Genomic DNA, 13,414 nt, shown 5'->3' with positions numbered 1-13,414 from the left:
TCCAACTGTTGTAACCTTGGTGATCATCTAGTGGATTGGGCGAAAGCTGAGTAGCCCCGCAGACGTAGGAGTTTTAGCTTCGAACTGCGTGATCATTTCCTGTGTCCGGGTTCATTTATTTTACTTATGTGTTTATATTTGTTCGTTTTTTAGTATTATCTAATCTGGACTAATAACTATAAAAACGTTAACTTTTTTTTGAACCCGTAAGTCTTGTATTCAAGATCCACGTAACAATTTCATGTGGTTTGTGAGTTATTATACAATAGCGAAGTTTACTTGGGATACACCCTCGAATAGTGGTTGCGTGTTCTTGTTACTTTTATTTGAACTATAAAAAATTAAAATTAATAAAAAAAAAGTAGTCGCAATCCTCTACATATTTATTTATGGACAATACTAAATGTTTATACATCTATCACTCACAAATGTAACAAATTTTAATAGATTAAGATTTAAAATAAAAAAGCAAAAATATAAAACAAATTTATTTAAAACTTATCGCATCAGAGAATGACAAGTTTGTAAGCAAGAAATATATGAGCGATTAGGATTTTCTTTTTATTTATTTGCACGAACATGCATCTTTTTGCTTTATTCTATTTTATTTTATTTTATTTTATTTTTGCACATACTATATAGTATATACCTCGTAGAATTAAATAGTTTGTATGCACAAACTTACAACCTTTATTAACGTTCGTGTCTGGCAATTACATTCTTGAAGCTGGATTTCGGTACACACAAAATTAATAAATAAAGGGAAAAGCTCAGCTTTACAACTTAGCCATGTGCTTATGTCTCAAAAATATTATTGATGACTCTCAACTTCTTATTTACTTATTTCCACGATTTTTTAATTTTTAATTTTTAATTTTATTTTTTTTCCTTTTGGGTTTTGCCATACTATGCCTCGTGAAATTAAATAACTTTTATATATGCAAAAATCTAATTAAACCCCCTTTTTGTTTTTTGAAAACTAATTAAAACCCCTATTTATTAACATTTTGTCTACCAATTATATTGTTTAAGCTCTGATTTTAGTGCTCGTACACACTTGTGTTTTGTCGGGCATTGTTTAATTTATATTCATCATCTTTAGAGAACGACATCCCGAAAAGTTTTATCTTTCTAAAACCTTCTTTTAATCCCTACGATTATTATTTTCCTTTTCCATCCCGTGATGCATATCATGAATTTGCAGAGTGTTATTCTGGAATATATACTTGATTGAGTAAATACCAGTGAAGGTCTTCCGACTTTGATGGCACCGTCACTTTTAGTCCTCAACTTTTAAAGTAACCACTTTTATTCCTCCGATTTTGATGACACTGCCACTTTTAGTCCTTAACTTTTAAATCAACCACTTTTAGTTCTCTTACTTTTTGTTCCTAGCCACCTATGGTCCTTCCTTTACAATTGGACATCTAATGTCATTTTCTCATGGGCAATTCAGCCATTTGGTCCAAAATTTAGTGTTAAGAAAGGAGAGTGGAGAATATGGTTCCTTCAATTATTCTGATGAGGAAACATAATACGTAATACATTAATTATGAAATGACTGAACTGCCCTTGAGAAAATGACATTAGATGTCCAACTGTAAAGGAAGGACCATAGGTGGCTAGAAACAAAAAGTAAGATGACTAAAAGTGGGTGATTTAAAAGTTGATGACTAAAAGTGGCGGTGCCATCAAAGTCAGAGGACTAAAAGTGGTTGATTTAAAAGTTGAGGACTAAAAGTAGCGGTGCCATAAAAGTCGGGAGACGTTCACTGGTATTTACTCATACTTGATTACTCAACTACTTTATTCTTTTTTATTTATTTACTTACAGGAACTTTTTGTTTGTTTTCGTTTTCTTGCTTGGATTTCCAATATTATATACCTAGCTTGTGAAATTAAATGGCATATATGTATCCATAACTTACAACCTTGTATTACCACTTATTAGCTGGCCGCCCATCGGCCCATATGCTCATATTCCAATTGTTATGCCGTGGACCCAGGTCCACCTTGCAAGGTGGACCTGGGTCTACATTCACATACACTATACTCTATATTCACACTTTGTAAATTCCACATTCATACATTACAAGATTATATGTTTAGTAACTATATTACCACTGTTATGCATTCACACATTCAAAACTCTATATTCACAGGTCCTATACTCCATATTCACAACTTGAGAACTTCACATTCACACATTACAGGGCTACAAGTTGCTAGAACTTCTTAACTCTATTACAGATTCACACATGCATAACTCTACATTCACGATTTCTATACTCCATATTCACAATTTGAAACCTCCACATTCACACATTTCTGGGCAACTCTACATTCACACAATCATAAATGTACATTCACGATTCCTATACTCTACATTCACACTTTGAAACCTCTACATTCACACATTTTTGGACAACTCTATATTCAGAAATATGTTTACTACTTTAAAAAAAAAAAAAAAAAAAGAAAAAGAAGAAGACAAAAACGACGTAGTTTTGGACCCAGGTCCACCTTGCTGGGTCCGCAGCATAATTTGCCCTCATATTCATAACTCAAAACATATTTTTGATTACTCGCATTTTCTTATTTATTTATTTGGACATTTTTTTTTTGTTGTGTTCCCAAACTATACCTCGTGAAATAAAAATGACTTGTATGCACAAACAAACAACCCCTATTAGTTAAACATTTTGTTTTTCTAAAAAAAAAAAAACAATTTTGTCTGCCAATTATGTTCTTTAAGCTGTGGGTTTTGGTGTTCCCTATGTTAGATCTAGCTATTATATATTATATATTATCTTCTCAACAACGTAATGTAGCCAAGCATTTTAATTATTGCTATAATTTGAATTAGTAGTGCAAGTGGCAGAGGCCACCAAACTGTGCAGCATAAAATAAAAATACTGAAAGCTGCAATTAAATTAAAAATGGTGCCTCCCATCTTTCAATTAAAATATTTTATTGCACTCAAATCAGTGGCATTACCTATTTCCAGTTGATATCATTCATCTTCATCTTCCTTCTGCTAACCTTCGCTCCAACAAACTCAGAAAACAACTCTCCTTTCTTCTGCTAACCTTCACTCCAACAAACTCAGAAAACAACTCTCCTTAATTTCCATTACACATACACAGAGCTAGCTAGAGACAGCGAGAGAAGAATGGCTTGTGTGGTTGTACTTTCTCTTATGAGGACGCTAGAGCTTGAGTTCTTGCAACCTCTCCCTCGTCCAATTCTACAACAAAACCAACTCATCCCTTGCAACAAAGACTTGGTCCTATCTCTCCACAACAAGCTTGGATCCCTGATGGAACTCTTCGATGAGAATAGAATGGATGGTGTTGAAGCAATTAAACACTTGGAAACAAAGCTCAGAGATGTAGCTTCCAGGATTGAAGATGAAATTGAACTCCAAGTACTACATCTTTATGAAGAAGAAGAAGAAGAAGAAGAAGAAGTAGTGGAAAACAATATTTTTGGCAGGTTTGTGGATCAGACATTTCAGCCACCGGAGGAGGAGGAGGAGGAGGGGGAGGAAGAAGAAGAAGAAGAAGAAGAAGAAGAAGATGAAGAAGAAGAAGAAGAAGAAGAAGAAATGCCACAGGGTGAGAAAAGTACTCATCATTGTCAGAGGCTTCATCAAATTTTGCATCCGCTAAGGGGAAAATCACATCCTTGTCTCAAATTCCGTCGTATTTTGCACCAAGCTCTACAACACATTGATGCCATCACTCAAGAGTTGGTGAAAGCCAAGGAGGAGTACCAGCTTTTCAAACATAATCATCTACAAGAAGGGACAAAGCAGCCTGCCTCCCTTCATGTTTTACCAATACCTACTGAAGAAGTTATCACCATGCCAGATTCTTCCCACCATGCTTCATGCTCCAAAGAAATAATGGTAGGAAAACAGGATGAGTTCGAGATTATAAAGGAGATGCTAATCCAACATCCATCTAAGCAATTAGAAATTGTCTCCATTAAAGGTACGGGAGGTATTGGTAAGACAACATTAGCAAAGAAAATTTATGAAGATCCATCAATCACTTCCTACTTTGATAAGCGAGCATGGACTGTCGCATCACAACATCACAGTAAGGCTCAAATGCTCTTAGATCTTCTTGGTTCCAAACACAGTGCGGACAAAGATGAGGACCTAACATTACGACTCTACCAAAGTTTCAAGCGTCGAAGGTACTTGGTTGTGATTGATGACTTATGGAGTGTAGAGGCATGGGATGCTCTCAAAACTTGCTTTCCCGATGATGGATATGGTAGTCGAGTATTGTTGACTACTCGCATTGGTGAGGTGGCTAATCATATATGCACCCAAAATGACTTTTCTCATCAAATGCAATTGTTAGAACAAAGTGAGAGTTGGAAACTATTTAATGAAAAGGCATGTAAATCTCGTGGTGCTGGATTTGAAACAATTGGGAGACCGGTAGTTGAAAAATGCAAAGGACTACCTTTGGCAATTATTGTGGTTGCAGGCCTTTTTTCCAAACTCAACACTCTAGATGAGTGGAAGAATACTGCCAATGCTCTAAGTTCTTCAGCAACTACTCTAGATGATGAAGAATGTTCGAGAATACTCTCACTGAGTTACAATCATTTGCCCCACAACTTGAAAGCTTGCTTCTTATACTTGGGAGTTTTTCCAGAAGATCACAAGATCAATGCTAATGAACTTGCAAAGTTATGGCTTGGGGAAGGACTCGTAAAGGCGTTTGAGAATGAAAACTTTGATGCAGTGGCTAACAGGTACATGCAAGAACTTATGGATAGAAACTTAATAATTTTAAGCAAGTTATGTTCTCGTGGAAGAAAAATTAAGAGGTTTAGGATGCATGATTTATTGCATGCCTTTTGTGTTAGAGAAGTTCAAAAGGAGAACCTTTTACATGTTGTCATGAATGAAAATATGTCTGATTTCCCTCAGAAAGGCTTTCGCTGGGTAAGCATGCAATTGGAAGACTTTGACCTTTCTACAATACAGCATTATACTTGGAAAAGCTATAGATCGATTTTCATTTTTTTTGGGGAGAATTTATTTTTAGATTTTAGCAATGTCAATCTACTGAGAGTATTCTTATGTTATAGTAAATTTTTACTGGTCAAGCATAATGTGAATAATGTCCATTTGAGATTCCTAAAAATTGGATGTAATATAGAATTGCTCAAGGAAGGATTCCTAAAGTCAAGATGTAGAAAGAAGAGATTCCTAAAGTCAGTAGAATTTTCAAGGTGTTGGAACCTTCAAACACTTTATTGTTATGGAGGAGTATCATATGGATTAGATGATGGAGAGAAGTTTTTGGAGTTTCCACAACTACACTTTATTCATTGCAACTATTTTGGTGGAAATCCTCCCAATTTTGTTCATAAACTTTATGGGATAAGAGGTGATGAATGCTCAAAAGAATACATTACCAATATTCCATGCTTGAAGAAGGTACGTATTCAAGGTGAAGTCAGAGAGAATAATGTCTGCATTATGGGCTTAGCCGATTTAGAGCATCTCGAGGCACTTCAGATTTCATATTGGTTTGGAACACCTGGTTCAATTAATAATGATATTGTTCTCTTGAAAAACCTTAAGAAGTTGACATTAGATAGTATAAGATTTGAGTCGGAGAAAATTAATATTTTTAGCAAGTTGTCTTGGCTAGAGGTACTCAAATTACAATGGAACTCTTGCTTAGACAAAGAATGGGAAGTACAAGAGGAAGTGATATTTTTCCAGTTAATTGCTTTAGTTATCAATGATTGTGATCTCAAGCATTGGAAAGCTAGTAGTCATAATTTCCCAAAACTTGAGCACCTATATATTAGGCGTTGCTATATATTGAGAGAGATCCCAATGGACTTTGCTGAAATTTCAACATTGAAGTCAATCAAATTATGGAGTTGTCTTCCTTCTGTTGTGAAATCAGCCAAGAAAATTCAGGACGAGCAACGTGATTATGGAAACAGCGATATGGTTGTTATTGATAAACACACATTAGATGTATGTCACCCTTTCTCTATCTTAATTGCATTTTTTGAACTCTTGCCAAGCAAATTTAATTAAATTCAGTTAATCATGACAGGTTTCGGAATCTAAGGAAAGCCCGGAATCTAAGGACAGCTCCGAATATGATGAAAGCCCGGAATCTGAGGAATGCCTAAGTGAAGAAGAGCCAAAAGTGGATAACTGATAATTGATATCTTATATTCACTTTTAGGCAGAAGACAACAGTGGTATGTTTTCAAAAACACAGAATTGTAATTACATACATACATGACTGTATCTGCAGTTTTATTCATGCATTTGTCACAGGACAGGCAACAACATTATTTTACAAGAAGAAGATGTTTTAATTACATACATTATTTTCAGTGTTGTCGCAAAAGGAGTCTCTCCGGTGCTCACGGTTCATTAAGTCTTTATTTTTAAAGCTTTTTGTGTACGCAAAGTTACATTTTTTATTTTTTACTTCAACATGTGACGCACTGACACAAGATTGTCCCGAATGATAAATAAACTTTCAAAGATTTTAAAAAATAAAAAAGGATTTAGATTTTAAAAGTTAATTTTTCAATAAAACACATGAATGTAATTAATCTTGAAATCTTAACTTGTTAGTTTAGCACAATTATTTAGAGTTTAATACATGGTAAAATCTTAAGTAATATCCAACTTGTTATTTTTGTTTCTAAAGTTAAATTCATTTTCAATTAAAATATGTACGTATGTGAGTATGTATCTATATATCGTTCTAGAATGAGGTAAACAATAAATAGTAAGTTTCGTGAGTTTAGTATATAACTATATATGAGTCTGGATCATTATTTGATTAATTAGTAATATATGAATAGTAATTTATCTCATTATTGACTTAATTACCATATTTAAAAACAACATATTAAAAAGTGTTAAATGGTGTAATGATATTTTTTGTAGTCTGGATCATTATTTGATTAATTAAAATTAATTCTTTAATACCTTATTTCTTAATATTACTAGTTTTATACGCGCATTGCGCGAATGAGTTAATACCCAATGTTTATATTTAAATAAATATTTGAAAGTATATCAATGCAAGATCTACTATAATAATAAGAGCCAAAGAGAGTTAGGCCTAAAATAGGTAGAAAAAATGGCCGTCAATTATTTAATCAAATGGATGGTTCAAATGAATTATTTAATCAAATAGATGGTTAAGATAATTTAGATTAATATTATTAATAGAGATTACCTCATTTAACCTTACTTTTATGATTATCCGTTAAGTTTTCCGTTAAATATTCTCTTCTCCGTTAATATTCCGTTAAGTTTTCCGTTAAATATTCTCTTCTCCGTTAATATTCCGTTAACTTTTAACTTACACATTAATTTCTATAAGAAAGGTCTTAGGTTCGAGCCTCATCTCAATCAAATTTGACATAATTAAGTTTCTCACTCTATTTTACTCTTATTAAATTAAATAAATTAGTAGATACAACAAAAAATGATACATATGTATTTCTTTAATTTAGAATTATGTGTCTACAATACCTTTATTTGAAAAAATTATTCATTATAAAAAAATTGAATTAAATAAGAGAAATAATTTCATTAGTTATATTGTCTTTATTTTCTCTCATGCAAAGATTCTTTACATTCAAATTTATCAATTGATATTCATTACATTGTCCATTATCTTATTTTTACAATATCTTGTAATTAAATATCAAAGTTATAATACAAAATAATGTTATATATTTATTTACCAAGTATTTTATTAATACTATGAATTTTTTTTTAAATATTTTGAAGCTAATTATATTAACTACTTGGGGATTGGTTGACAAAGAGAGTACTCAAATAACCCAACAAATTGAAGCGGAATCACTCTATTTTACTCTTATTGAATTTAATAAATTATTAGTTACACCAAAAAATGATACATATGTATTTCTTTAATACCATGAAAAAAAAAAGAATAGTTTGAAACCAATCATATTAACTAATTGGAGGATTTGTTGACAATGAAAGTATTCAAATAACCCATTACTCAGCAAATTGAAGCGAGAAACTACCTTTTAATATCTTTGGAATACATAATATTTTAAATTTTCAAATTTTTATTAATTTATTTAATCTTTTTTCTTAAACTAGGATTTCTTTATCCACAATAACTCATTCAACAATAATGGTTGAACCAAATGAACTCCAAGCAGAACACCTAAAGGAAAGTCCATAGCTCCTATATCATAATCTCATTGCATGACGTTGTCATCTATACTACCAACAATAACCGAATTGCAAATAACACACTACCAACAAAAAGGAAGAGAACAAATAGTAAAGATGAAGACAATGACAATGTTACTCAAAAGAGAATTAAGAACACTTAGAAATTCAAATTAAAAGTAGTATTTATTTATACTATCATTTTTAAACCAAATATTTAGACTATCGATTTTACAAGGTTGCAAACATTTATTTTAGTAATAATTATAATGAATTTTCTATATTATCTTGGATTCATATACTTTGAGTTAGATATTTAAATAAAAAAATTCGACATTCAATTACTCATGTATAAACTTCTCATATATAATCTTGTATTGATATACTTTCAAATATTTATTTAAATATAAACATTGGGCATTAACCCATTCTCGCAATGCGCGTATAAAACTAGTTATATAGGATAAGTTTATACATGGGTAATTGAATGTCGAATTTTTTTATTTAAATATCTAACTCAAAGTATATGAATCCAAGATAATATAGAAAATTCATTATAATTATTACTAAAATAAATGTTTTCAACCTTGTAAAATCGATAGTCTAAATATTTGGTCTAAAAATGATAGTCTGAATAAATACTACTTTTAATTTGAATTTTTCTAAGTGTTCTTAATTCTCTTTTGAGTAACATTGTCATTGTCTTCATCTTTACTATTTGTTCTCTTCCTTTTTGTTAGTAGTGTGTTATTTGCAATTCGGTTATTGTTGGTAGCATAGATGACAACGCCATGCAATGAGATTATGATATAGGACAATCATTATTGCATGGACCATGGTCCACACAGCTGTGTGGACCATAAATAAAAGGTACATTATTTTTGTACTGAAGATACATTATTTTAGGTTACATTATTTTTGTACTGAAGGTACATTATTTGATATATACTATCGAATAATGTACCTTCAGTACAAAAATAATGTACCTTTTATTTTTGGTCCACACAGCTGTGTGGACCATGGTCCATGCAATAATTTGTCGATATAGGAGCTATGGACTTTCCGTTAGGTGTTCTGCTTGGGGTTCATTTGGTTCAACCATTATTGTTGAATGAGTTATTGTGTATAAAGAAATCCCTAGTTTAAGAAAATAGAATAAATAAATTAATAAAAATTTGAAAATTTAAAATATTATGTATTCCAAAGATATTAAAAGGTAGTTTCTCGCTTCAATTTGCTGGGTAATGGGTTATTTGAGTACTTTCATTATCAACAAATCCCCAAGTAATTAATATGATTGGTTTAAAACTATTCTTTTTATTTTTTTCATGGTATTAAAGAAATACATATGTATCATTTTTTGGTGTAACTACTAATTTATTTAATTCAATAAGAGTAAAATAGAGTGATTCCGCTTCAATTTGTTGGGCTATTATTTGAGTACTCTCTTTGTCATCCAATCCCCAAGTAGTTAATATAATTAGCTTCAAATTATTTAAAAAATTTTTTCATAGTATTAATAAAATACTTGGTAAATAAATATATAACATTATTTTGTACTATACTTTTGATATTTAATTACAAGATATTTAAAAAATAAGGTAATAGACAATGTAATGAATATCAATTGATAAATTCGAATGTAAAGAATCTTTAATTTGCATGAGAGAAAATAAAGACAATATAACTAATGAAATTATTTTCTCTTATTTAATTTAATTTTTTGATAATGAATAATTTTTTCAAATAAAGGTATTGTAGACACATAATTCTAAATTAAAGAAATACATATATATCATTTTTTGTTGTAGCTACTAATTTATTTAATTTAATAAGTGTAAAATAGAGTGAGAAACTTAATTATGTCAAATTTGATTGAGATGAGGTTCGAACCTAAAACCTTTCTTATAGAAATTAATGGGTAAGTTAAAAGTTAACGGAATATTAACGGAGAATAGAATATTTAACGGAAAACTTAACGGATAATCATGAAAGTAAGGTTAAATTAAGTAATCTCTATTAATAATATTAATCTGAATTATCTTAACCATCTATTTGATTAAATAATTCATCTGAACCATCCATTTGATTAAATAATTTGACCACCATTTTTTCTACCCATTTTAGNAGTGTGTTATTTGCAATTCGGTTATTGTTGGTAGCATAGATGACAACGCCATGCAATGAGATTATGATATAGGACAATCATTATTGCATGGACCATGGTCCACACAGCTGTGTGGACCATAAATAAAAGGTACATTATTTTTGTACTGAAGATACATTATTTTAGGTTACATTATTTTTGTACTGAAGGTACATTATTTGATATATACTATCGAATAATGTACCTTCAGTACAAAAATAATGTACCTTTTATTTTTGGTCCACACAGCTGTGTGGACCATGGTCCATGCAATAATTTGTCGATATAGGAGCTATGGACTTTCCGTTAGGTGTTCTGCTTGGGGTTCATTTGGTTCAACCATTATTGTTGAATGAGTTATTGTGTATAAAGAAATCCCTAGTTTAAGAAAATAGAATAAATAAATTAATAAAAATTTGAAAATTTAAAATATTATGTATTCCAAAGATATTAAAAGGTAGTTTCTCGCTTCAATTTGCTGGGTAATGGGTTATTTGAGTACTTTCATTATCAACAAATCCCCAAGTAATTAATATGATTGGTTTAAAACTATTCTTTTTATTTTTTTCATGGTATTAAAGAAATACATATGTATCATTTTTTGGTGTAACTACTAATTTATTTAATTCAATAAGAGTAAAATAGAGTGATTCCGCTTCAATTTGTTGGGCTATTATTTGAGTACTCTCTTTGTCATCCAATCCCCAAGTAGTTAATATAATTAGCTTCAAATTATTTAAAAAATTTTTTCATAGTATTAATAAAATACTTGGTAAATAAATATATAACATTATTTTGTACTATACTTTTGATATTTAATTACAAGATATTTAAAAAATAAGGTAATAGACAATGTAATGAATATCAATTGATAAATTCGAATGTAAAGAATCTTTAATTTGCATGAGAGAAAATAAAGACAATATAACTAATGAAATTATTTTCTCTTATTTAATTTAATTTTTTGATAATGAATAATTTTTTCAAATAAAGGTATTGTAGACACATAATTCTAAATTAAAGAAATACATATATATCATTTTTTGTTGTAGCTACTAATTTATTTAATTTAATAAGTGTAAAATAGAGTGAGAAACTTAATTATGTCAAATTTGATTGAGATGAGGTTCGAACCTAAAACCTTTCTTATAGAAATTAATGGGTAAGTTAAAAGTTAACGGAATATTAACGGAGAATAGAATATTTAACGGAAAACTTAACGGATAATCATGAAAGTAAGGTTAAATTAAGTAATCTCTATTAATAATATTAATCTGAATTATCTTAACCATCTATTTGATTAAATAATTCATCTGAACCATCCATTTGATTAAATAATTTGACCACCATTTTTTCTACCCATTTTAGGCCTAACTCTCTTTGGCTCTTATTAGTATAGTAGATTATAGTACAATCATTTCGAATATTAATTTGTCGAATTTTTATTTTACGGACAACCTAATAAAAGGTGAGAAAATGACTTAATTAGTAATATATGTATATTAATTTGTCTAATTATTAACTTAATTACCTGTAACCCCTCGGTTTTTCCGACAAAGTTAGGGTTCGAAAAATATTTTTTTAGGCTATAATATTTATGAGATGATCTCTCGGTACTTCAGAAGGATTTTTATAAGTGAGACTAGTTATTAACAAGCTGCGATCTACGTACCGGTCACGAACCGTAAAATTTTTAAGGACGTATATACAGTTCGAATTTTCCTAGGAAATGGATTATTGAGTATGATACGATTAAGCCTGAACTTTCTAGTTAGTTCAAGTGAAAATTTAAACGGACTGTAAGGGTGAAATTGTTACGGACCTTCGTAACTATATTTCGCGAGATACCGAAAAATTCCCAATTTTAGTGGTTAATGACGAGATTATTTTTAGAATAATTTTGGTATTAAAATTTTCCCGAATTAAGTTATATTCCTCCGAACTTTTATCTGATTTCCCCCCTAACTAGCAAGGAAGTCTTGCTCTACAAGATACACCATGGGATTGTGACAAGTGGCATCATTATTTACCACATGGTATTAAATAATTAATTAAATGGGAAGAGTATGTGATAAGTTAAGCCATGTTTACACTCCAAGTCTTCCCCATCTCTCCCACACTCATTTTCGAAAATGGAGAAGGAAAAAGAGAAGGAAAAATATCATTTTCATCTTTGGGATCCAAGGACTCCATAGCTATTTTCTTCAACACAAGTGCTTCCATAATAGGTAAGACTTTGGTTTTGTTCGGTTGAATCCTCCCTAGAACTTAAGTTTAAGCTAAGAGTTCATGAAAATGTGGTTATTATGGTGATTTTGNTACTGAAGGTACATTATTTGATATATACTATCGAATAATGTACCTTCAGTACAAAAATAATGTACCTTTTATTTTTGGTCCACACAGCTGTGTGGACCATGGTCCATGCAATAATTTGTCGATATAGGAGCTATGGACTTTCCGTTAGGTGTTCTGCTTGGGGTTCATTTGGTTCAACCATTATTGTTGAATGAGTTATTGTGTATAAAGAAATCCCTAGTTTAAGAAAATAGAATAAATAAATTAATAAAAATTTGAAAATTTAAAATATTATGTATTCCAAAGATATTAAAAGGTAGTTTCTCGCTTCAATTTGCTGGGTAATGGGTTATTTGAGTACTTTCATTATCAACAAATCCCCAAGTAATTAATATGATTGGTTTAAAACTATTCTTTTTATTTTTTTCATGGTATTAAAGAAATACATATGTATCATTTTTTGGTGTAACTACTAATTTATTTAATTCAATAAGAGTAAAATAGAGTGATTCCGCTTCAATTTGTTGGGCTATTATTTGAGTACTCTCTTTGTCATCCAATCCCCAAGTAGTTAATATAATTAGCTTCAAATTATTTAAAAAATTTTTTCATAGTATTAATAAAATACTTGGTAAATAAATATATAACATTATTTTGTACTATACTTTTGATATTTAATTACAAGATATTTAAAAAATAAGGTAATAGACAATGTAATGAATATCAATTGATAAATTCGAATG

The 13,414-nt window shown here is 30.3% G+C and overlaps 1 protein-coding gene across 1 annotated transcript; it reads left to right on the top strand.

Annotated features, from left to right (window-relative positions):
* Positions 1-3,118: 3,118 nt before the first annotated feature.
* Positions 3,119-6,404, top strand: LOC116007587 (disease resistance protein RPP13-like). Its single transcript, XM_031248302.1, has 2 exons — positions 3,119-4,773; positions 6,102-6,404. The coding sequence occupies exons 1-2, from the start codon at positions 3,173-3,175 to the stop codon at positions 6,178-6,180; spliced, it is 1,680 nt and encodes a 559-aa protein (XP_031104162.1). The 5' UTR covers positions 3,119-3,172; the 3' UTR covers positions 6,181-6,404.
* Positions 6,405-13,414: the final 7,010 nt, after the last annotated feature.

Source organism: Ipomoea triloba, chromosome 15, assembly GCF_003576645.1.
Source record: "Ipomoea triloba cultivar NCNSP0323 chromosome 15, ASM357664v1".
Classification (NCBI taxonomy): domain Eukaryota; kingdom Viridiplantae; phylum Streptophyta; class Magnoliopsida; order Solanales; family Convolvulaceae; genus Ipomoea; species Ipomoea triloba.
The sequence above is the reverse complement of the archived record's forward strand: the minus strand, read 5'-3'. Positions and strand labels throughout refer to the sequence as shown.